The sequence below is a fragment of the Hydra vulgaris genome, chromosome 08 (genome assembly GCF_038396675.1).
Source record: "Hydra vulgaris chromosome 08, alternate assembly HydraT2T_AEP".
NCBI classification, from domain to species: domain Eukaryota; kingdom Metazoa; phylum Cnidaria; class Hydrozoa; order Anthoathecata; family Hydridae; genus Hydra; species Hydra vulgaris.
In genome coordinates this window covers 55,909,618-55,935,035 of record NC_088927.1, presented here as the reverse complement: position 1 = coordinate 55,935,035, position 25,418 = coordinate 55,909,618, and the positions used below count along the sequence as shown (strand labels likewise).

Sequence of the window (25,418 nt, the reverse complement as noted above, 5' to 3'; positions counted from 1 at the left end):
GTCAGATCCGTCAAGAAGGATCCCCGAATATCATCAGTCAAGATACAAAAGCTATTAGCGCTGCCTGTTGACCGACCGGAAAACGCCTCAATTTACGTTGCTGCCATAAGACCGTGAAGTTTTCTGCTAACTGTCTAGGTCCAATACATCGAAACGATGGAATAATGGACCGTTTCATGTATAAAAATATCCTGAAAGATGTTATGTTACCTCATGCTGAATGGAATATGCCAATAAAATAGGTTTTTCAGCAAGACAACGATCCGAAACACACTGCAAAAGTAGTCATGCAGTGGTTTCAAGACAACCACTTATCGGTGATGGATTGGCCGCCTCAATCTCCGGATCTCAACCCTATCGAGAACCTATGGGAGATCGTCAACCGCTGAATTAATTGTGAAGGTGTTCGTAATAAGAATCAACTGTTTGAACAAATCCAAAAAGCCTGGGCAGCGATTCCACAAGGTTTTATTGATCACTTGATCGAATCTATGCCTCGGAGATGCAAGGCTGTGATCGACAACAAAGGATTCGTCACGAAATTATTATAACGAAATACAGCTTGGTCAACATTTTGTCGAGTTGCACTTGTTTTGTCCAGAAGGAAATCAACTTTTTTTCAATGCTTTTGATTAATTTATTAATTTTCGTGTACCAATAATGAACTTTGTGATGAATATAACTTGAAGAACTTTGTCTCTAAACAGTTACATAGTTATATCTCTAAATTGAAAAAATGCAGCGCTTTTATACAAAGAAACTAAATTAGCATTATTTGGTTGCACTCGTTTTGTCCGATACTGTATATATATATATATATATATATATATATATATATATATATATATATATATATATATATATATATATATATATATATATATATATATATATATATATATATATATATATATACATATGAGTAAATGTTCCAGGTAACAAAAGAAAAAATATTCAAACTAAGATGAGTAAAATGTATTTATTATATAAATTTTGACAAATATTTTAAAAAAAATTTTCTCTAACACAGAAGGCCTTTCATATAAAATCTTCAGCTGTGTATGAGATAAACAAAACTAAAAAAACTCTTTATATTGAATTTCCTATAAAAAGTTTTTTAAAAAGGAAGTAATTAAGGTTCATATAAAGAACTATGATTCACAAAATTGTAGCATAAGTTGATACTAGTTGGTAAGGAAAATTTTAAAAGTAATGTGAAAATAATTACTTCGTGTTTATATGTTCATTGTATCATGTCCCTTTTTATGTAGGTGAGCTTCATAAATAAGAAGTAAATTCTCATTTGAGAGTTTTAACATCGGAAATAATTTAAAAAAAGGTTCATTTTTATGGCAATTGAAAACATGCTGAAGATTTATTTAAATCAAATTTATCTGAACCAAAACCTGTTCTGCATGTGTAGATGTGTAGATAAGTTCCTAATCTTATGTTATTAGTTTTACCAATGTATGTTGTTTTTCCATCGCATCCATTACATGATAGAAAATATATAGTATTTTTTGAATTACATGATATTGAAGTTTTAATGTACCATACTTTACCAGATGATGTGGTAAAATGGTTAACAAACTGAAAATACATTGAAAATAACTTACAACGTTTTGATATGCATTTTAAAACCTTGCATTCATCGTTATTAAAAACTGGTTTCTTATTAAAACTTGATGTACTAATGTGTCTTAAAATATTTTTTGGTTGGCGTTGTGATAGTACAATAGAAGTGTTTTCAAAAATTGATTTTAATTTATTGTCTAAAACAGATAGTTTCAAAATACCATTTAGAGTTGTTAACAAATTTTCAAAATTATTATTTGCAAAATTTGTAGTTACAAAAGGTATAATTTTGTTCTTTTCTCTTTTTTGAGGTGCTGGTCCCTGTAGTCGAGTTTTAAAGATTCCATTATTAATGATTTTTACTGGGTAATTGCATCGAACTAAAAATATTTTTAGTTGTTGAAGTCTGATTTCCATTATTATTCTATTAGATACGAAACAAATGATTCGTTTAGCTAATGTAAAAGGTATATTTTCCTTTGTGTGTTTAGGGTGATGGCTTTTGTAATTTAGATAGTCATTGGAGTTTGTAGGTTTATAAAAAATATATGTTTCAATAATGTTGTTATCATGTAGAATAACTGATATATCTAAAAAGTTTAAAAATTGGTACTGTGTGGTATTCGTATATGAAATTTTAGATTGTTCATCTGTATATTTGATATCGGGGTGTAAAGAATTGAGACACTTTAACAGCAAGTTAACTTTAATTGATTTTAATAAAGCGACAAAACCATCATCCATGTTTCTTTTGAAATTGTTTTGAATATTCTCGCATTCAATTTTATTGAAGAAAATCGGTAAAACTTTAGGAAATAATTTCACTTCTTCAAGATATCCTACTACTAAACAAGCATATGGTGGAGCCATTTTTGTTCCCATAGCTGTTCCGATTACTTGATTGAAAAACTCATTGTTGAAAGTAAAATTATTGTTCTTTAAAATAAAATTCACGCTTTCTAAATTAAAAGCTTCCAAAAATCTGATAGGTATATCATCACGTAATTTACTTATCCAAAATTTAATCGCTTCTAAACCTAGTTCATGAGAAATACTAGTATAAAGATTAGAAATATCAACACTGTATAAAGTAGTATTTTGGTACTCCATATTGTTATATATATAAACATATATATATATATATATATATATATATATATATATATATATATATATATATATATATATATATATATATATATATATATATATATATATATATATGTATATATATATATATATAAATATATATATGTATATATATATATATATATATATATATATATATATATATATATATATATATATATATATATATACATATATATATATATATATATATATATATATATATATATATACATATATATATATATATATATATATATATATATATATATATATATACATATATATATATATATACACACATATATATATATATATATATATATATATATATATATATATATGTATATATATATATATATATATATATATATATGTATATAAGTTTTTTTACTTATAATACAATACAAATTCAGTCAATCAAGCAATGAAGCAGCATTAATTAAATAAACTTGAAGAAAAACAACGTAAAACTAAATGAACGAGAAACAGTTACATAAATTTAGCAGCTATTTACAAATACAGACGCTCAGAATAAATTGACCAAGCGTCTGCTACGCACGGGTATCGAACGCCGACACCAAGCGTGCACCACTGCTTAATGGCCCGATCTTTTTCTTCGATGAAAACAGCATGGAAAACGTAAGACAAAAAACTACTCTTGTTTGCAATTATCTTCTTTAAATGTTTGACCTTTCGTAATGACAATTTCAAATCCAGCGGCAGCTGATACAAATTTATGCCTTTCAAAAATTCAACAAAATTAAATCGAGTATTTTTACTGTATCTTGTTAAAATAATTATCTAGCAAATGGGAATATTTTTTCTTTGTGCAATGAATGCATTTCAATAGTTATTCTAATGTAATTAAATACATCAAATTATACGTATCATAATTTCAGCATAGGGCTTGATCGGCAGATCAATCAGCCCCGTGTAAGAGAGATCAAGGAACCCCTATTGGTATACATCATGTAATAAGGGTTGTATCTCGCTGATAAATAACATTCAACGGCGAAATCATACCATAAAATATACGTTGATAAAATACCTAGTAAATGCAGTTGATATTTTACAAATATTTAACATAGTAATAAAACTATATGAACAATTCTCCTGTTTATCAAATTTACCTTTTATCATGAAAATCAAACTTTTGTTTCTTAAAATTCGTAAAATCGATTTTTTGACAAAACAGCAACGAAAATAAATAGCCAGAAGTATATGCTGATAGTAACTTGAGACGTCACGACATAATTATAAATAGATGATGTAGCGCTAAAAGATCAAGCTGCCCCACAGATCAAAGAGCCACCAACTCCCCTACTACTTTTTGTAAAAGTTCAAAAAAAGTAGTTTTTTAATTTATACATACTTCCCTAAAGGATGCAGTTAAGATTTAAGTTATTACAGCAAAAGAAATTCGTTTGCACATTTTTTTTTTCATTTATTTACCCATAGATTTGAAAAAATTACAAGCTTATTTATAATTTTACAAAACTGGGATCGGCGCCACTCAGTTAAAATCTAGTCATTGGAGTGATACCTTAATAAAATAAACAAATAAAGCAAAATTTAGTAATACAGATAGCGACCAAAAGAAATCAAAGCAAAATTAAAAGAAGAACAATAATAATTAAAAAAGCAAGACAAATATAACAAAAAGGGGAAAAAGTGAATTAACAGACATGAGAAATAACGAACGAATGAGATAACACAACGTTTGACGATCAGAATGAAGATAGAAAATAAAAAAGAAAACAAAAGAATATTTTTAAGTATTATGAGACAAAAAAAATAATAAATTGAATAAAAGCAACAAACATAAATATCAACAATAATAAAACAAGAAGCAAAAGACCAAAAATAAAAATTTTTGTCAGCATAAATAATATACAAATGTTCACACCAATATAAATAATGCACAAAATTATACAACACTATAAACAAAGCATAGAAATTCGCGACAATGTAAAAAGTGCTCATAATAAGACGGCATTGTAAACAATACACAAAAATAGACGATAATATAAGCAATCCAAATAACATAAATGAATACAACTTAAAAAATGTTATTTTTGTTTTCTTTTTATAACTTATTAAAGTTTTTTATGTAAGAATTTGTCGCGAACATTTTTATTATTTTACCTTTGTGTTCAGTTCTTCTGTTTATTTGAAGTTTTTCTTCGATTTTTACTCTTTAATATTTTTATTGCTTTCACTTTATTTTTTTATATTTCAAATCCTCTACTCTAAACAATTTTTATTTATTTTTCTTTTGCTCTTTTATCTAATTTTTACTTTTCACCGTTAAAAAAATGCTTCTTCCATTTGCGAAGTCATTGCAAAGTGAAATAATATTGGGAATAAGATTGGGAACATTAGAATAATATTTGTTTGTATGTGCCTACAAATAAATGAGCTGTAAAGTGTTGTAACTAAAACTTTTAGTCAAAAGGATAAGAAATTTTTTTTTAATATTAAGTTCAACTGAATATTTTATGTTCAATAAAGTATATTTATAATGTATCTGGGAAACACAGATGTATAATAATACATTTATATATATATATATATATATATATATATATATATATATATATATATATATATATATATATATATATATATATATATATATATATATATGTATATGTATATATATATGTATATATATATATATATATATATATATATATATATATATATATATATATATATATATATATATATATAATACATATATATATATATATATATAATACATATATAATAATATTTACAAGCTGTCATGACCCGTAAAATACGGGTCTTGGTAAATCACCTTTTCTATACTTATATCCTGTTTTAGTGAGCGGTAGAAAAATAATTATATACATATATTAAACTATTCTTATTGTTTACTTTTTAAAGTAATAAAATAAGTTTTATATTATAATTAACTTTAAAATAGTTTAAACGTTTTGGTAGACATTGAGCGAATCGCTATTTATCAACAAATTGGATATCATTACCAGTCTAAATAATATTTAGAATACCCGCTTGAAACATGTTAATAACTATTGGTATAAAAAGTTTCAAAAAACATGAGATGACTTAAATATGTGGATTAGCAGACTTTACATGACCCGTATAATTACTATTACTGAAAATTATTCTGTTACTGGTCATGGTAAGTCTATTCCACACCTACCATTTTGATAATTTCGCTTTATTTCAATAATATTTAAAAAAGAGCAAAATATAACAATCTTTGTTTTAAGTTGACGACCACCTTAAGGTGGTAGTTAACTCAAAACTTTTTTTACCAGACGACCACCTTAAGGTGGTCGTCTGGTAAAAAATTCAAAAATACAATTTGGGGGAAAACTTATTTTATTTTTTAACATTAAGAAGTTATATTTGTAAAACAAAAAAAATAAAAAAAAATTTAGTTTTTTAATGCTGAATCAGCAAAAAAGTGGTTAAAACATCACTTTCTTAAAACAAAGAGTTCTAGCTATCTGTACGTCCGTTTTGCATGAAGTTGGGTAAAGTTCAACAAAAACCAACCCATATTTCCTAAAATGCTCAAAGAATTAATTAAATTCTGATTCACATACTAACTTATACACAGGTGAACAAACCCTGAAATTTTCATTCAAAAATAATTCATAAAAGCTGAGATATTTGCCTTTTAAGTCTGAAATATCACAAACGGAGAAAACCATCAAAATAAAAATAAAATGATTAAAATGATCCTTTAGAATAACTATCTCCTCCTTCCTGGTATTTTTCTTTATCAATAAATCTTTTCCTTATAGCTCTTAACTTTTTTCTTTTGTTCTTTACAGTATCTGTTGATTTTTTTTGTATATTTTTGACTTTTTCACTATCAAATACTAAAGCACGATCAATAAAATATTTTCCTGGTGTTAAGGGGGCTCACCCCTGTCAAAATAGCAAAAAGGTTCTTCAAAACAAAGGTTCTTCAAAACATTAGCTAGAGCTAAATATCCATCATTATAACTTACTACTGATGAAAACGTACACATTTCTAGTACATCTTTTGAAATAAATGTATTTTTTGGGCATTTCCGCCCGAGAATCTGATTAAATGCTTTGTTAGCATTTTGGCTGCACCATTTGCTAAATTTTACATTGTAAAAACTATCGGATTGAACCAGTTTTGCACCATTTTTTTTATTTTTCAATATAGTGCTAGCCATTACAAAACATTTGGCGCGCTTCATTCAAAATTGAAAAAATGTCAAAGGGCCGGTTTTGAAGCTGATGGTCTCATATATATATAACAAAAGTATAGGATTTTAACTCATCAAAGAAGTAACTATACGCTTCCCTATAGATAAGTAAATCCATTTGCTTTAATAAAATTTCCAAGATGATTAAAAAAAAGAAAGTAAGGAAAAATTAAGGAGAGCAGTCAAATTTTAACTATTTTAAGGTTATTTAAAGACTTTCAAGGAGTTTTTTTTTTTTTTAAAGGATATTTAAGGTTTTTAAGGAGGAGTGGGAACCCTGATGATGATTTCGAGTTAATTTTTGTAAAACATGTAAAAAAAAAAAAAAGGTAGAGTATAAAACGCGTTAGAAAATAGGCAGCACATGTTGTTAAACGAGTTGTGAGAAACTTTACCTGTAAAATAATTTAAAAGCTCAAAAAGTTTCCGAAGGATATGTTAACTGTTTGAACAATCGATGGACTCGATGGTTTATGTGGTGAAAACAAAGAGTTTTTTAAATTCAATTTTAAACTCAAAGTCTTTCATTAAATTCTTTTTTTTAACAATAATTTTATTGATACTGCAACAGATATTATTTCTTTCAAATAGCATACAATGCAAAGACAGTAAACGTGTAACGTAAAATCTGTATGGAGAGATGATTTTAAGTTTGTATTTGAGTTGCCCAAAGCATGCATTACTTGCAAGAATTTTGGCCAATATCCAAACAAACATTGAGTACAAACATCTTAATTTAATTTTTTTTTTTTAAATAAGGAAACTATAATGTCTCAAAATTTTTTTTTAAGTGCATTACAGATTGCTTATTCACACCTATAAAAAAGGTAAAATTGCTACCTTAAGATAGAATATATATATGATATGTACCTTAGGATATGCACATATAAGGATATGTAGCTTAAAATATACAAAGATTAGGATATGTTTGTTAGATTACATATTCTATTATGTGATATATCTTTAGTAGGGTATAGTATTTTACACTTTAAGTAGAACATAGCTTTAAAGTAGAAAATTGTACGACAAATCATTTTTTCAATGCAATTTTCTACCTTAAAAGGGTGAAAATTATATCTTTCAGATTCATCTTTCTGGAAGTTAACAGATTTATCTCTATGGAAGTTAAATGAGGACTCTCTAACAAACATATCACTTTAGTAAAAAACATCACCTCTGACAACTCTTTATTGATTAATATTTTTAATAACTATTTTATACACGTTGCAGTGCCATCTAGTTGCACAAAATTATTACATTTGTCTTTTTTTTTTGTTTCATAGACCCAGTTGATGCAGATATCAAAAAGTGTATTGATCAACCCAGTATAGTAAACATAAAGAAAAAATTTAATACGTGTACACATTGTTTCCAGTTCCATCAAATCACACCTGATGATTATACAAAAATAATAGGGTCTATAAATAATAAGAAAAAGACTAGTGGTGATATATCAACTTATATGTTAAATCTAATATTATTCACTTTACAGTCTTACAGATTGCATAAATAATAGTATCCATGATGATAAAAACCCGTCATTTCTAAAAATGGCTGATGTTATGTTATGTTTTACGAAGAATGACCCAACTGATAAGTCGAATTACTGTCCAATTAGTATTTTACCAGCCCTTTCTAAAGTTTTTGAAATTATTTACATGAACAAATTATGATATTAACTAAGCCTAGATTTGATAAACTTTTGTGTGGTTTCCGAAATGGTTATGGTACTCAACGTGTCCTTTTTTTGTTACTTAATAAGTGGCATGATTGTTTTAATAATGGAGGCGTTGTTGGATCAATAGTAATAAACCTTTCAAAAGCATACGACTATATCTCGCATGACTTAAAAATTGCTAAATTAGACGCCTGCGGTATTTTGAAAGAAATTATTAATCTCTTGCTAACCTATATTTTTGTCGTAAACAAAGGGTAAAAATCTTCTGCCTCAAATTGGGTGGATGTATTATTTGAAGTGCCTCAAGGGTCAATCCTTGGATATATTTTGTTCAATATCTTTATAAATGATTTATTTTTATTTATTAAAGAAATAACAACGTTCCCTATAAATTCTATTTATACAGAACGTTGTTATTTTGCTGATGATAACACTATTTATACTTTTGATTATAGCTTTGAGGAGGTTATTTTTTATTTGCAAAAAAAAGCAAACAATACCATCAATTGGTGTCAGTTAAACTCGATGGTTGCGAACCCAGATAAGTTCCAATTTCTTTTAGTTGGTTCAAAAAATACAAAAAATTTATTGCTAAAAATAGATAATATAAGGGTTTTTTGCCTCCAATAAGGTAAAACTACTTGGTTTAACAATTGATAAAGATCAGAAGTTTGGGTAACACTTTAATCAGTTATGCAGTAAAGCTAATGGTAAACGCTTTGCCCTATGACGTAAAGGAAATTTTTTATCCCATGATAAATCTATTTTGCTATTTAATGCTTTTATTTTGTCTAACTTTTCTTTTTGTCCTCTAAATTGGATGTTTTGTTCAGAAAAAGATGACAAACAAATAAATAGAATTCATAAAAATGCTCAAAGTATAGTCTATAAAAGATTTGATTTGTCTCTGGGTGAATTATAAAATTTTGATAATAGTCCAAGAACCCATCTAAAAAACTTGAGATTTCTTATAATGCAAACATTTAAATCTATTAATTGTCTTAATCCAATACTTATGAAAAACCTTTTTACTATAAAAAATCTATAAAACTCATTCTCATACTATAAAACTCATTCTACCTCCTAAATGCAGTAGTGGTGTAGTGGTAGAGCACTCGCTTCATAAGCAAGAGGTTCTGAGTTCAATCCCCACAACGACTCTGGTAGTACAGCACTCAACTCGTTTCTTCGCGCAGCCCCTTGCTTATCAAGGTTCGTGTTTCGGAGTTATAGAGTTGAGAGAGGGTTATACCACAAATAAGTAGCCTCCTCGTTTGCAGTAGTCTTTTTGGCCTTGAAGAGGTGAATTAACAAAAAAAAAAAAAGAAAAAAAAAGAAATACCTCCTAAAGGCTCCCTATATAATGATTCATGCTGTACGTTATATAGAGCCACCATGCTCTAGAACACTCTAAAGACCATGAGAGACCATGTCCGCAAAAAGTCTTGAGGTGTTCAAATAACATACCAAGAATTGAAATGGTAATAATTGCGTTTACAAAATTATTGGTTTTTAAAATTTTGTTTTATTTTATACTGACTTATATCTTCAGCTAAGATTGTATTATTATAAATATTTTTTCTTAAATTAAAGCAATTGTAAATTTTCATGACATTTTTTTTTTTACAATACAATTGTAATTTTTTTATGACATTTATACGTGTGAGTATTGTCTATAAAATTAAATGTTTTGATTTAAATTAGTTTTAGTGTTTACTAAAACTAATTTAAATCAAGCAAAAATCAACTTCAAATAAAATTTTAAGTTAAAAAAAAAACAACCTTACTAAGCATATATTAAATATTCTACCCTGAGTCAGACACTTTAAATCTTTTTTTTTTTAGTGTGTTTTGTAATTATTTGCTTTTTTGTGATTATTTTCTTATTTGTGATTATATGCTTCATTATAGTAATGCCTTTTTAGTTTCTGGCTTATGATGGTTAATTGGCTACTTTCAATGCCAAGAAGGGGGTAGAAAACAACAGTATATCACGGATGCCGCGTTATTTAAAATTTTTTCTCCTCTTTTTTCTCTGCAACTTTTTAATCAGTTGAAGAACTGTTGATTTTGTTTTGATATGTGTAATATAGATAAATTCTTATCGTAATTAATATTAAAATAATTAGGATATTTGCTATATTAAAAAGGGAATGCGAAAAGAACATGAAACGCACGCCAATTCTTCAATGCAAAACCATCTTTCGATGGCAATATCAAAATTGGACGCACTTGAAAACAAAATTATGTTAACACTTAGACTTGAAAATAAAATTGATGCACTTGAAAAAAAAATTGCGTTAACAGCGGTTGCACTTGAAAACAAAATTACGCCAAAAGTAGAATCACTTGAAGCCGAAATTGCGTCGAAAGCGGAAGTACTTGAAAATAAAATTACGTTAACAGTGGTTGCACTTGAAAAAAAAGTTTCGTCAAAAGTAGAATCACTTGAAACCAAAATTGCGTCAAAAGTGGTTGCGCTTGAAAATAAAATTACCTCGAAAGTGGAATCATTTGAAGACAAAAATGCATCAGAAGTGGTTGCACTTAAAACTAAAATTACATCAACAGTGGATGCACTTAAAAATGAACTTATTTCAAAAGTGGATGCCCAAAAAGATGAAATTATGATGCATGAGAAAAATTTGGAAATAATAAAGGCCTTTCTTGCAGTTAAAATGGTAAGAAATTTATTTAAATAAAAACGTGTTTTAAAGTAGATAAAAAATAAAAACCGAAAATTGACAAAAAATATATGTAATAGTCAATTACTTACTAATTGCGTCCAGCCGAGAATTTGTTTGAAAGAGTTAAAAAGTAAAACTCATAATATTTAATATATAAAAAATTTAAAAAAAAGATTGAACATGCAATAAAATAAAATTATAAGAAAGGATTGAAAATTTATTTTTTCTTTAAATGAGAAAGATATGTAGTTATAATTTTTGAAGTTACTTAATAAAAAGTATTCTTGATTAATCAAATTAATTGTGTAGAGTTCCAATATCAAAAAACGTTTTAGGTAGGATAGAGGGGGACTAGTCGAGCAATTTTTACTAAATCTAACAGATCCCATGAACGTTGTGTTGAACTTACATAATTTTTTCAATATTTAAAAGATAATTTAACCTGCTATAAATTTATTAAGAATAAAGTATAGTTTTCAATTTTTTTTTAAACATTTTGCCTAATTTTTGCAGACCTGTTTAACCTGCACCAGCGGAGTAAGTTAAGCAATAGTGTGTAGCAAGTTGAAAAATCATCAAACAAATGAATATGTATGGTACGAAACTTGGGTGAACCATCAATAAAACTTTCACTAACAGTAAGCGTGTGTATAGATTAATGACTTTTTATTTTATTTACTTTAATGACGTAAGTAAAAAAAGTGAAAAACTTAAATAGTAAGAAAGTCTCACAAAATATAAAAATATAATTTTATACAACTATCTTTAACTTTAAAGCCCGATTTAAACATTTTTACTAATTCTAAAAATATATGTTAATAATGTACCGCTCTACTATTTCTCATCAAAGTTGTGGTTTGTATATTTGTGTTCGATAATTCAGTTTAATTTATTTTTCTCAAAGCTGTTCAACTTACCCCTCTAGACAAGGTGACGCATTAGTTGGGTTTTAAAAAGAACAGTAAGACTTAAGAAAAAATAGTTAATTTTAATTAAAGTAATTTTAAATAAAGTCTGATGAAATGGTAAATTATCAACAATTAAGTGGTAGCAGATACAAAAGTTAATAAGCATGCAAGAGAAATAAAGCATAAATTTTTTTTTTACTTTTTTGGTCCAAAATAGAAAAAGTGCCTATATATCTTACTCAATAGCTTTACAGCAATCTTTTGTTGCGCATTGTGTTAACATTTTAACTCCCCAATTTTCATCTATAAGATGTTTTGTCATGTGATGCGTAGTTTAAGAGATATTTTAACTGACCAACTTGCTTAACTAGCCCCCTCTACCAATATTGGTTTTTTAAGAGTAAAAAATTCAAAAAACAAGGCTGTAAATTTAAGTGAAGAACTTAATATGAACTTATTCTGCAAAAGAAAGTTTTTAATGATATTTGGGTGGTGTATGTTGTTTTGGGAACAGGGAAAATGACTAAAATATGCATAATTAAAATGACTAAAATATGCATAATTAAAATGACTAAAATATGCATAATTAAAATGACTAAAATATGCATAATTAAAATGACTAAAATATGCATAGTTAAAAGAAAAAATAATTTTATGTAAATTTTTATATACTCAGAAAATATTATGTTTAGCGATAAGGAAATTTCATATTTGGTTCAAAAAGTTGAAGATGACCATTTAAAGTTTTTGTAAAGTTTGGTTTTTTTTAATCATATTTTTCAATTTTTTAATGAGGTAACTTTAGTTTTGTGAAGAACTTTATTAAGACTTCGAAATTGCAAAAGCAAAAAAAAAAGATCTAATAATATCTTGCTTAGGATTTGGTTGTTTAAATAATAAAAATACCAAAAAGAATAACTTTTTGGGAGAAAACATTTTCATTAAAAAAACACACACAACTTATATGATTGATTTTGCTTTCATGACGGTCCATTACCACGACCATAGTAATGGACTGTCATTACAGGGTCTGTTCCACACCCGACTATTTCTAAACTTGTTTGTAATTTGGTCTCTATACTTCAATTTACTTTAGTGATCGGCAAAAAATTAATTGATTTAAGGTGCAGTTTAACAATTTTATTGTTTTATTATGTGTTTGGTAAACAATTAATTTACGTTAGAGCTGTACTTATTTACTTCAGCATCTTTTACATAATAAAAGCATCTTTAACATGTAAGGCAGTTGCGTAACGTTTCTTCAGGTATTTTCAGAAACTTAGGCTATCATACTATTTTAACCCTCTCATTAAGATTCATTTAAAAAGCAAATTTTGACCTTATTTGGAAAAATGGGCTAAAGAGACCTAGTTATTTCAGATAAAAGTTCGTTTAAAAAGCTAACTTGGACAAATTTGAAAAAAACGGACCAAAGAGATCTACTTATTTTAAATAACTTAACTTTATCTGTTTGATATTTTTTATAAAACTTTTCTGTAAAAAAAACTCTCAACGTTTGTAAAAAGTTTTTTTTACAAAAAAAACGCTTAACATTGTTAGGAGTTTTTTTTACAGATTTCATTTAATTAAGCTGTTTTTACTACCGAGTTAGGCAAATAAATCAATAAACCTGTTGTTTGTGCCAAAAATCGATGCTTTATGCAAATGGAAACCGTCTTGATCATAACAAGGTGATAAAAGTATAAATGGTTTCCATTCACATGTAAAAAAATAACAGAAATATAAAAAACAAAGCAAAAATATAGCCAATATAATCATTCAAAACAATAACTCTAAAGATATAAAATAAAGAAATTAATAATAATAAGAAAAGTAACGAGAAAGGAAAAACATATTTTCCTTGAGATATAATAAAAATGAAAACTTAAAGACAAAAATTACAAAAAAATTCAACATAAAAGAGTATCAAAAATACTTTTAAAAACAATTTAAATTGATATATTGTTTCATTATTATATAGCTTTAAGTAAATGGTATAAATATTATTAAACTTCATTTTAGCTTTTTGAATACAATCAACATTCAGTACATTTCTTAAATTCTGCTATGTAGGAACTTTGTTATGTACTCTATGTATTTATTTGAAAACTCAAAAATGTGACTTAACAGATAACAAATAAAAAACTTACCTTGCAAGGTTGTTTTTCTTTTGTGAAAGTTTCAAGATTTATGTTTGTATTAATGCCAGTTTGTATTAACAACTCATTTTAAAAAGCAAAGCTAAAAATAAATGATCAAAATAAGATAAAGGTTTGTTTTTATTTGAAAACTGAACCTTAGCTTTAAATGATTGATTTTATGTAGCCAATTTCAGTAATAAAACTACCCAATAATCATTTTAAACTAAAGACAACAACGTAAAAGTAAACCAAGACATCTATTAACACAAAACAACACAACAATAACATTACAAAATTAAAAAATAACAAATGATTTGTCTCAGCACTTAGGAATCCCTATAAAAATAAATATATGCATACAAGTACGATAAAATATTTGTACAAATAATGACCCACCCTAAGTAAAACAGAGCGTTTTACTTAGGGTGAGTCGACGTTTCAAGACTAATAACAACTTTATTAAAAGATCGACCCTGACTTTTTTTTATTGTCATTGATTGTTGTTTATGAAAGTGTCATGTTTAAATAATTTATATAAACAATCATTATTTTCTTATTTAAATATATATGTATGTATATATGTATATATATATATATATATATATATATATATATATATATATATATATATATATATATATATATATATATATATATATATATATATATATATATTTATATATATATTTGAAGATTATTTGTTTTACCTTGAAGTACTGTTAAAATAATTTTATCCTTGAAGTTAAAATAAAATTTAACCTTTAACCACGTTAAAATAATTTAACCTTGAAGTACTGTTAAAATAATTTTATCATTCAATGCAACCTCCTATATGGAAAGAAAAGAATATTTTTACATTGCTTATTTAATGTTATAGATAAATCCTAAAAACTTTTTTGGACCTTCAAAGAGGTTAAAAATTCCATTTAGAGAAACTGTTTTTCCTATTGACCATTCTCAGTTGTCTGATGTCAGTGATCTATCGTGTAAATCTAATGAAGACTTTATAGTATCCGAGTCAGAATCAAAATACGCCGTGTCTTCATTCCCGGCAGTCGGGTAGTAAAAACGTAAAGCCTACATGCCCGGCATTTTAAGTGCGCATGCGCTTCTTTTTATAATTGAAAATGCCGGGAAATGCCGAGTATTCTATCTACCTGGTAGTAGAAGAAACTAATATATCTTCTTATGTTAAAAGTGCCGAGTGGATTATATATGCAGAAACTGCATGCCCGGTATTTTTATTAACTTTATTTTTTTTTTTTTAAAGTGAGAATGTAGCGACAATACGCGCATGCTTTTTCTTACTTGATGTACTTGAACTGCCGGGCACGTAGGCTTTACGTTTTTACTACCCGGCTGCCGGACATGCAGACAATTTGATCAAAATATGCTAATTCAGAATCGGAAACTAATGTGTCTGATTGTAATGAACAACAACAAGCACCACAGTTTACATTAGATAAAACACATCCGCTACTGTAACAACCACCACCAGTTTGCCAACCCCAGAAAAAAAAAACGAAATCTTATTCGGAAGATAAAAAAAGCTGATGATGCTGAGCAAAAAAATCTTCCATTTCAAAAAAGTAACAATGAAGAAGGTGATGGTAATATAATCTCAGATGAGCCGATGTCATATGTACCAAGATTTCTAACTGATTTCTTCAAAATATTGTTGAGGAGTCTAATTATTATGCCTGACAACAAAATATAGAGAAGAATTTACATTTGGACAAAAATGAGCTAGAGCAATTTATAAGCATTTTTTATTTAATGAGTATTGCAAAGCTCCCATCAACACGTATGTACTCGAGCAATGAGTTGTATTTCTAAAAAGTTGCCTCAGTGATGACATTAAACCGATATGAAAATATAAAGTCGTTTCTTCATTGCAATGACAACATTTAGCGTCCAAAAAACTGTGCTAACAAGCTTTACAAGGTACGTCTGATCGTCAACATGCTAAAGTATTCTTTTATTAGCCTGAAACATGAAGAAATTATGTGTGTTGATGAACAAGTTGTTCCTTTCATAGGAATATTTTTTTTGAAACAATGCAATCCTCAAAGACCTAAAAAGTGGGGCTATAAGTTTTATATCTTTTATCTTTATATCTGATGGTGAATTAAAAAAAGAAGGCAGAGGTTTAAATGCCATCAGGGTTACTACAGTTGAAAATGTTAAACTTCGTGTTGTCAAATGATAACAGAGGTGTTGCATTGCGAACGAGTTATGAAGGGGTGAATCCAATAACCATTGTTAATCGCTGGGATAGAAAATCCAAGAGATTTTTTCGTGTCAAACTACCATCTATTGTTACTACGCACAACAAATATATTGGTGGAGTAGATCTTCTTGATAACATGCTGATCTGTTCAAGATCCAAATTCAATCCAAAAAGTGCTATCACAAACTCATTTGGCATTTTCTTGACTTGATTGTAGTGCAAACATGAATACTCTATTGTAGAAAATGGCACAAGCTTTAAAGAAAGATATTCTTCAACATGAAAACATGAAAAAGGCACAAGCTTTTAAGAAACATATTCTTCAACTACGCACATTGAAACTAACTATTGCCAAATGCTTAGTCCATTAGTAAAGTTTTAGTCCAGTAATAAGGTAGTCTAATAAGGTTTCAAATAGGCGAGGACAAACATCCATTTTTGTTGACCCTCTTCATAGAGATAAAGAGAGAAGGAGTCTTGCTGCAAATATACCTGAGCCATCCACGAAAAAATATAATAAGGGTCATTTTCCTTCTTGCGCTGAAAAAAAGGGTCATTGTAAATACCCGGGCTGCACTGGAATAAGAAAAGTTTTTTGTGAGAAGGGTAAAGTGCATTTATGCTTTTTATCTAATTCCAACTGTTTTCGAAAGTTTCACGAGTAATCTGTGAAAACTAAATTCTGTATGAATTTGATTCTATTTTGATTTTACTTGATTGTGGACTATAATAGAGAAGCAAATCTAAAAAGTTTTTATTATTTTGACTTTTATTTGCCATCCTAGAGTTATACCAAATGGGATCCAGGTGGAGCAAATTTAACTTTTGAACACAATGATTATGTAATTTATTGTATTTTTGAATTCTTGAATAGGTTTGTGGCTAATTTGTGATCATAACTTCTTTTGATACATTATTCGTTGACAGTGTAAGGGTTTTAAATTATTAGCATCACTGCATAGTGTTGCCTTAAAGCAACAAATTCCAAATTCAACCTAATTTCTGAGGTACAAACTAATTTTTGATCACTCTATATTTTGTTTGACCTAAAGGTTTTTTCATTTTTTAAATCCTCTCTCCGATAACACTTGCTCTAGGGCTTTAAAAAACGGCAACAGTATTCTTAAAATGTACCCTAAAAGCCCTGAAGACATGCACCCAGTCCAGTCTGAGTAAAACAACATCCTGGTGGTACCCTCAGAAGCAGTTGTAGCTAGATAAAAAAAATACCATGATATTACTAGATTACACTCTTGCAGTTAGTTAAAAAAAGAAATTTTACCTTTAAAAAAATAACAAAATTTTCACAGACAAGCACTTCTAACTAACACTAGGGGAAAAAATTATAAAGTCTCGGGGTCCAGCACACAGGAACATAGGCGCTGAAAGTGTTTAAAGACTGGGGGGTACAAAAATGGGCGGGGCTTGGGGAGGGGTACCCCTTCCTGAATGGGGTGTTTGGGGGGTGTTATCCCACTGAAATGTCTTTAGGCATAATTAACCCTGCTAAATGCAGATTCGCAATCCTTTTTAAATCATTATATTTAAATATTTGGTAATATTAAAAAACAAAATCTACCAAAAACAATTACAGTTACTGTAAAAAATGCCCAAATATGGATGAACGTTCACGGGTTTTAGCCAAAAACTCCTCCATGAGTGCTGTAATGTTAACCTTGTGTAGATATTCTTTGTTAATGTGCATTAAAGCGAGGTGAGTGAGGCGACTCTGTGACATTGTTGACCGCAGCCAAGTATAAGGCCGTCTCAATGCACTGAAGGACCTTTCAGAACCAGCTACGGATATCGGAACAGATAAACAAAACACAACTACCTGTTCCATCATGTCAAATAACCTGCGGGTATCTAGTTCAAGGTCTTTTAAAGCTGCTGCTAGCTGGTGTAAATCTTTAGGCAATGACTTGTCCTTAAACTTCTGTGGAAGCAGTTGCAGCTGTAACTGCAACATAGGAACATCGACATTATTTGGCAAACTTTGCAGAAGCATGCTGGCTAGTGTGGCTGCATTAATTATGAATGTGCATGAACCTATTAAAATAGCTTCTGCGCTTGCAATTTTATGCAATCCTTCTTGGTTAAAACGGCGCTGGAGTTCTGCAACTGAGAGGACAATGACTTCTAAGAGACTTTTCTTCCAGATAACATCTGTAGTTAATTATTCTACATTACGGCTTTGAGCTCGATGCAAGAAACGAACAGGAGCATTAACTGTGGAACTACGCTGTGCCTTAGGCAGCTCGAGATTCAGTGAGGTAGCTTTCTCAATTGCCTTCCTGTGTAATTCTGAAGCGAATTCATTACTACGCAAGTCTTGAAGTGGAGCCAGAAGGAGTCTTTGTCAAAATCGACAAGCTAAAAACATTAGCTTGTCGATTGCCTAAAGTTACTAGTTTCTCATTCACAGCCTCCAAGTAGTTGAAACACCAAACAGAATCTTAGGAATATAGTGTAACCATGGCCATTTCGCAAACCAAATACTCTAACAGGACAGTACCTGTTACTGCCGGTACCGCAGGTTTGCTTGACTCAAACTTGGCAGAGAAAGTGGATGTGGTAGACACAGATAGCTGTGTTTATGGATCAGAATCATACTGAGAGGATGTAGCGGTTTCAGAAGCACAATCACCAGTTTCAGTTTGGCCCGTGTCTGACCTAAACGATTTGGATATGGATATTACATACATTTCACCTTTTAGTATTTGTTAAAGAAAAATACTTTCGGTAGTCTTGCGATTATGGAATGCTGCCGCAAAATTATCACACTGCGTATGCTAGCTAACCTAGGCAACTATTTACTGCAATGGTCTGTTCCATGATTTAAATTTAACATAATAAATGCTTACTAACCTTGCTCGTGAAAAGAAGACGTCTATAGTCTTTAAATACGGCTTCTTTGCTTCTGACATTGATTGATTTGTTAAAGAATTGTGCGATTAAACATTAAAAAAAATTTTGCTTTTGTCAAATTTTATTTCATTTTCATGGAGTCTGTACTCTATACTCTTTACAAGGAAATTTTTTTAGTAATTGAATGCTATTGAAAAATTCTTAATTTAGTTCTCTTTTTTGTCATGGATAATGTCTTTGAAATAATAGTGTTTCAAAAGTTGCGTTTTAACGTTTTTAAAACTAAAAATATTTTTTTTGCGACTTATTTATACGAGGGCAATATTTTTTTTCATAACAGAAAAGTATTTGACTCTACATATTTTGTTATTAAAACTTTTAAAGCTGAACTCCAAACTAACATAGGATAGTTCACGGTAATACACATCAACATCAGGAACCTAAAAACAAATATTGATAAGCTAAATAACTTTCTTATCGAATACAAAAGTTCTTTCAAAAAAAAAGAACTATTACATTCTTTTGAATGTGTGGCATTATCAAGGGCATAAAATTATCGCTGTTTTGATTTGCAGATAGTGACATTTTGGAGGAATGAGGGGGGGGAGGGCAAAAGATATCCTCTGCTCCCGTTGCAGAAGTGTCGGATGGGCAGTTGCTCATCCTGCACCCTATGTTTCAGCGCCTATGCACAGGGAACTCTAATCCTCATGATTAAATGTTTTTTAAATTCATGATTACATGTCATGATTAAAATCATGATTGAAGTCATGATTAAATGTTTTATAAATTTTTTTGTTTAGCAAGAATTTGTCCCCTTCCATACATTTTACGACACGCAAGCATGGCACGCTTCACCACTTCACCACTCTCCATGTTCCTACGATTTCCGGTGCACCACAGCAGTCATCGAAAGCTTGCTCTCCTCTCGCCGTCTCAACCAAAGAAGCGGTTTCCTCAAAGACCTTCTTTCCAGACACGGACGCGGATCACACGTTCATCTCGGTTCATTGTTTTCCCTCTATCGGGAAATGCAAAAAAAATTAATAGATTAATAATAATGTTTTATTTGTAGGGCATAAATATCCTAAATAAATAATTCCTAAACCATTTATTACATCTCCTAAATACTAATCCTTTTTTTACTTAAAATGCTTATGAAATAATTAAAAAGTCTAAGTATTAAACAGTTTTCTAATTCTTTTTTAGAAATTTTTATAAAAACTTTTAGAAACCAGTAACCAGTACCTGCTGAAAACACCTCATCGACCACCCCAAAAAAATCTGTAAGACTTTCGGAAGTTGACCACCCCGAATTTTATATTTAATGTCTTAAATATGTTGCTGCGTTTATTGAATAAATTCATATAAAAAAATTAGGTGTGCAAACGTGCAGTTACCGCTCATAATGGGCCCTAATTATATCTGTATAACACCCGCTTCGTGTTTTTAACAAAGAAAAAAGTTTTTATAATTACCTTATCCCTTGCAGAGTTTCTATTTTTGTCCTTTCAAGCTCTAGTCAAAGTAATTACGACTACGGCTTCAATACATTTTATATCTACGATCCAGATATTCCCTATCTACCTTCAAGAAAAAAACAAAGGTAGCAAAAATACAAAAATCTATGACAAAAAATAGAGATAAATCGTAAGAACGATTAAGTACGTCATTACCTAACGGTTAATGCCTAACAGAATAAATGATATTATGAATAGATAATACCATGAATAGATATTAGAAAAAGTGTTGATGTAATAGCTATACTATTTCAACAGATGTTCAGTGATGTAAAGGGGGTAATTAAGAAAAGTCAGTGGGAAATGTGTATTTGTATGATAAATCTGATAGTTTCTGAATCATCACAATATCTAAGAAAAACTAAAAACACTTTTTCAATTTCAAATATCAATATTCGAAGTTTAAATAAAAACTTTGAAAATTTAAAAATATTATTGGATACAATTAAACACGATTTTAAAATTATTTGTCTGACAGAAACTTGGTGTAAATGCGGTGAAACAAATTATGATTTTGAACTAATTAATTACACATCAATTCATCAAGCACGTGAAATGAATGCAGGTGGGGGCGTTTGTATTTATATACACAATTCAATAAATTTTGTCTTACGTAACGATCTCAGCGTCAATGAAACAGATTGTGAGTCTTTGCGCATTGAATTAGTAAATAATGCAGAAAGAAACACAATTATAAATGCTACTTATAGACCGTCAACTGGAAACTTAAAAAAATTTAAAACTCATCTTAAAACATTTCAAAACAAAATTATAATTAAAAAAAAAACATATTTATATGGTCGGAGATTTTAACATCAACCTGATTAACTATGCCTCAAATATTAATGCTTAGAATTTTATAAACACTCTCCTACAAAATAACCTTATCCCAACAATAAACAAATCCACAAGAGTAACAAATAGGTCTTATACTCTTCTTGATAACTAACAACTTTGATTATTAACCCTCTTTACACAGATATAATACAGACCCATATTTCGGATCATTTTCCTACATTCTTAGCTACAAATAGCCTTTTAATAAACATTTCCAACAATAAATATTTCCACAAAATCCACCTTAATTCGGCGACAGATCAATGAAAACTCCTTGAAAAATTTAAAAACTGTTTAAAAAATTGCGTTGATTGGGATCTAGTACTGCAATCAAATGATGCTAATAATGCATATCAATTGTTTCCTAATCAATTTTGCAAACAATATGAAATAGCGTTTCCAGAAATAAAAAAAATTATAAATAGTAAGTGGCTCCAAACTCCCTGGATGTCTAAAGGTTTTTTAAAATCTTCAAAAAAGGAAGAAAAATTACATATAAAATATCTTAAAAAAAAATCTTAATAAAATGTAAAAATTTACAAAAATTATAAAAATATAATTGAAAAAACCAAAAAGTACTCAAAAAACTTTATTATGCAGAGTTATTAGAAAAAACGAAAGAAAACACTTTAAAAATATGGAATGTAATTAAGGATTTAATTGGAAAAAATAATTACAGCAAAAGCACGCGGCCAAAAAATCTTTTAATTATTGGAACGTTAGTTTCTAAAAAATCAATTATAGCTCAAGAACTAAGCAACTACTTTGTTAATATTGGCCCAAATTTAACCTCTAAAATTCTTAATAATTCCATTCCATTCGATTCATACTTAAAAACTTTTGATAAATTTATGGATGAAACTAAATTAAAACTGAGTGAGTTGAGAACTGCTTTTCGCTGACTCAAAAGTAAAAAAAGTAAAGGATTTGATAAAATTAGAGTCGATATTGTAAAATCAGTATTTGACGTCATTGAACCTTCTTTTTTTCACATTTTCAATCTCTCATTAAAGTCAGGTATTGTTCCTGATAAGTTAAAAATTGCTCGTATTACACCCATTTTTAAATCTGAAGATAAGTCAAAATAAATTACAGGCCTATATCAATATTACCATGTTTCTCAAAATTGCTAAAGAGAATAATGTATCACAGACTTTACAATCATCTAACTGAGAATGATATGTTGTATTGCAAACAATTTCGCTTTAAAAATAAACATTCTACTGAACACGCAGTAGTTGAAATTTCCAATCAAATATCTAACGCCTTAGATAATGACTGTTTTACATTAGGAATTTTCATTGATCTGTCCAAAGCTTTTGATACCGTAAATTGAAATATTCTAATAACAAAACTCGAAAACTACGGAGTGAAAAATAAAAACTTACGTTGGTTCAAAGATTATCTGACAAACAGAAAGCAATTTTTATACTATGATCAAACAAATACAATTCCATACTCCATTACTTGAGGGGTTCCTCAGGGATCTATCTTAGGACCCCTTTTATTCCTGTTGTACATAAACGACTTATACTTATCAACAAATCTCTTAGACCTATTTTTGTTTGCTGATGATTCTAATCTTTTTTTTTCTCACAGAGATGTTAAATCACTTTTTAAAAAAGTTAACGAACAGCTATGTAAAGTTAGTGAGTGGTTTGAAAGTAATATACTTTCACTAAATGTGGATAAAACAAAATATACTTTTTCATAGAGTAAGTAAATCTGAAAATATTCCTCTTAAATTACCAGATCTTAAAATTAATAACACTTTTAATAAAAGATAATCATTTATAAATTTTTAGGAGTAAAATTGGATGAAATTTTACAGTGGTTTTCACATATAAATAGTATTGAAAAAAATTCTCAAAAAATATTGCACTGATGTTAAGTATTGTTGAAATATTGCATGATGTTAAATATTGCAATGTTAAAGATGTTAAAGATGTTAAAGATTGCAATGTTAAAGATGTTAAATATTGCAATGATGATAAATATTGCAATGATGTTAAAAATATTGCAATGATGTTAAAAATATTGCAATGATCTTAACTTTTTCTAAATATATCATCCTTGAAAAAATTGTATTTTGCCTTTATCCATATTTATTTGTCTAATTGTAATATTGTGTGGGGAAGTACTAACTATACAAAGCTAAAGAAACTCTGCAACAAACAAAAACATGCGTGCAGAATAGTATTTGGAGCCGACAGAAGTGTTCCTTGCGAACATTTCTTCTTGTGCTCGGTATTTTAAATGTGTATAAACTTAATTTACACCAAGTTTTATTATTTATGTTTAAAACAAAAAATGGATTATCTACAAAAATTATTCAATCTTATTTTAATAAAATTAACCATTAATACGCAACAAAGTTTTCAGATAACAATTTTATTGTTCCAAAATATAAATTAAAATTAACTTCCTAGTCAATTAAATACCGCGGACCTAATCTGTGGAAAAAGTTTCCAGAGTAATTCCATGTCAAAGCAACCAGGCCATGTAACCTTATGTCTTTGGATTTTTTTTTATATTTTTACCATAGTACATTATAAAATAAGATAAATCCCAAAATTTCAAGGTCTAACTCCCAACGGATCGTGAGTAATGGTTGTTTTAATTTTGGCTACTATTATTGTTTTGGTCATTTTCCGCCATTTTTAAATTTACATTTCTCTTCATAAAACCATGCCTTTAAACGTGTGAATTCTAAAAATAAGTGACTTAGTTAATCTCAAGATGAGGAATTTAAATATATAAATAAAAAACTCATTTTATAATTAAAAAGTACCTAAATATCAATTATAAATGTTAAAATAATGGACACCTGCCACTGTAAAATTTTTAGGTGTGCGGTAAATTTTTTAAGCCTAAAATTTCAAATTAGGTCATTGTATGTTTGAAGAACATTGTGTGAAAAAATCATTTATGCCAAATACATAGTTCTGTAAATATTTTACTTTTGTACTAAAAATGTATATATAACTGCAGGGGCGGACCACGATTTTTTGGTGTTTGAGTTAAATAACTTCCAGCTAAGTTCTATACTCCAAACCTTTGAATGTTCATACTTATGTCATTTAAGGATGTTTGCAAAAAATTGCGCTACGAAGAGCCTGGGAACAAAAATACCCTAAAAAGTAGAAATCATCCGCCCAAACGTGAAGGGAATTAATTTTTCCAAACAGAAAAATTACTTACTTAAATAAGACTAAAAATTGTACATATTTTTAAAATTTTGTCAAAAAATCATTTGGTATTCAGAAGGTATAACCATGTAAAGTTTACAACCCCCTCAAAACGAGGGGGGTTGTTTAATTAGGTATGATTTCTAAACAAATCATTATTTTTCAATGAAATTTTATTACCTTAAAGAAATTTCTACCTAGTTTAGGATATTAGAATTCATATTTTAAAAAATTTATTTCCCCCACGTTTTAGTTTTCTAATTTTTAGGGTATTTTTGTTCCCAAGTTCTTTGCAGCGCAAATTTTTGCAAAACATCTCTAAATGACATAAGTATGAACATTCAAAGGTTTGGAATATAGAACTTACCTGGAAGTTATTTAACTCAAACACTAAAAAATCGTGGATCCGCACCTGAA

General features: G+C 28.6%; 2 protein-coding genes across 5 annotated transcripts in view; one reads left to right on the top strand and one right to left on the bottom strand.

Annotated features, from left to right (window-relative positions):
- The window catches only part of LOC136083997 (TNF receptor-associated factor 4-like), a 102,797-nt gene extending 82,229 nt beyond the window's left edge, over positions 1 to 20,568 (top strand). For 3 of the 4 annotated variants that reach the window (XM_065803984.1, XM_065803983.1, XM_065803982.1), the window contains 2 exons: positions 10,773 to 11,303; positions 20,260 to 20,568. In XM_065803984.1, coding sequence (XP_065660056.1) covers positions 10,773 to 11,303; positions 20,260 to 20,511 — 783 coding nt within the window. In that variant the 3' untranslated portion in view covers positions 20,512 to 20,568. Of the gene's footprint in view, positions 1 to 10,547; positions 10,706 to 10,772; positions 11,304 to 20,259 lie in introns of those variants that run through there. The other variant, XM_065803985.1, reaches the window with a different exon arrangement.
- LOC136083998 (uncharacterized) lies at positions 963 to 14,460 on the bottom strand. Its single transcript, XM_065803986.1, has 2 exons — positions 14,368 to 14,460; positions 963 to 2,612 (listed from the first exon to the last, which is right to left on the bottom strand). The coding sequence occupies exon 2, from the start codon at positions 2,455 to 2,457 to the stop codon at positions 1,348 to 1,350; it is 1,110 nt and encodes a 369-aa protein (XP_065660058.1). The 5' UTR covers positions 2,458 to 2,612; positions 14,368 to 14,460; the 3' UTR covers positions 963 to 1,347.
- Positions 20,569 to 25,418: the final 4,850 nt, after the last annotated feature.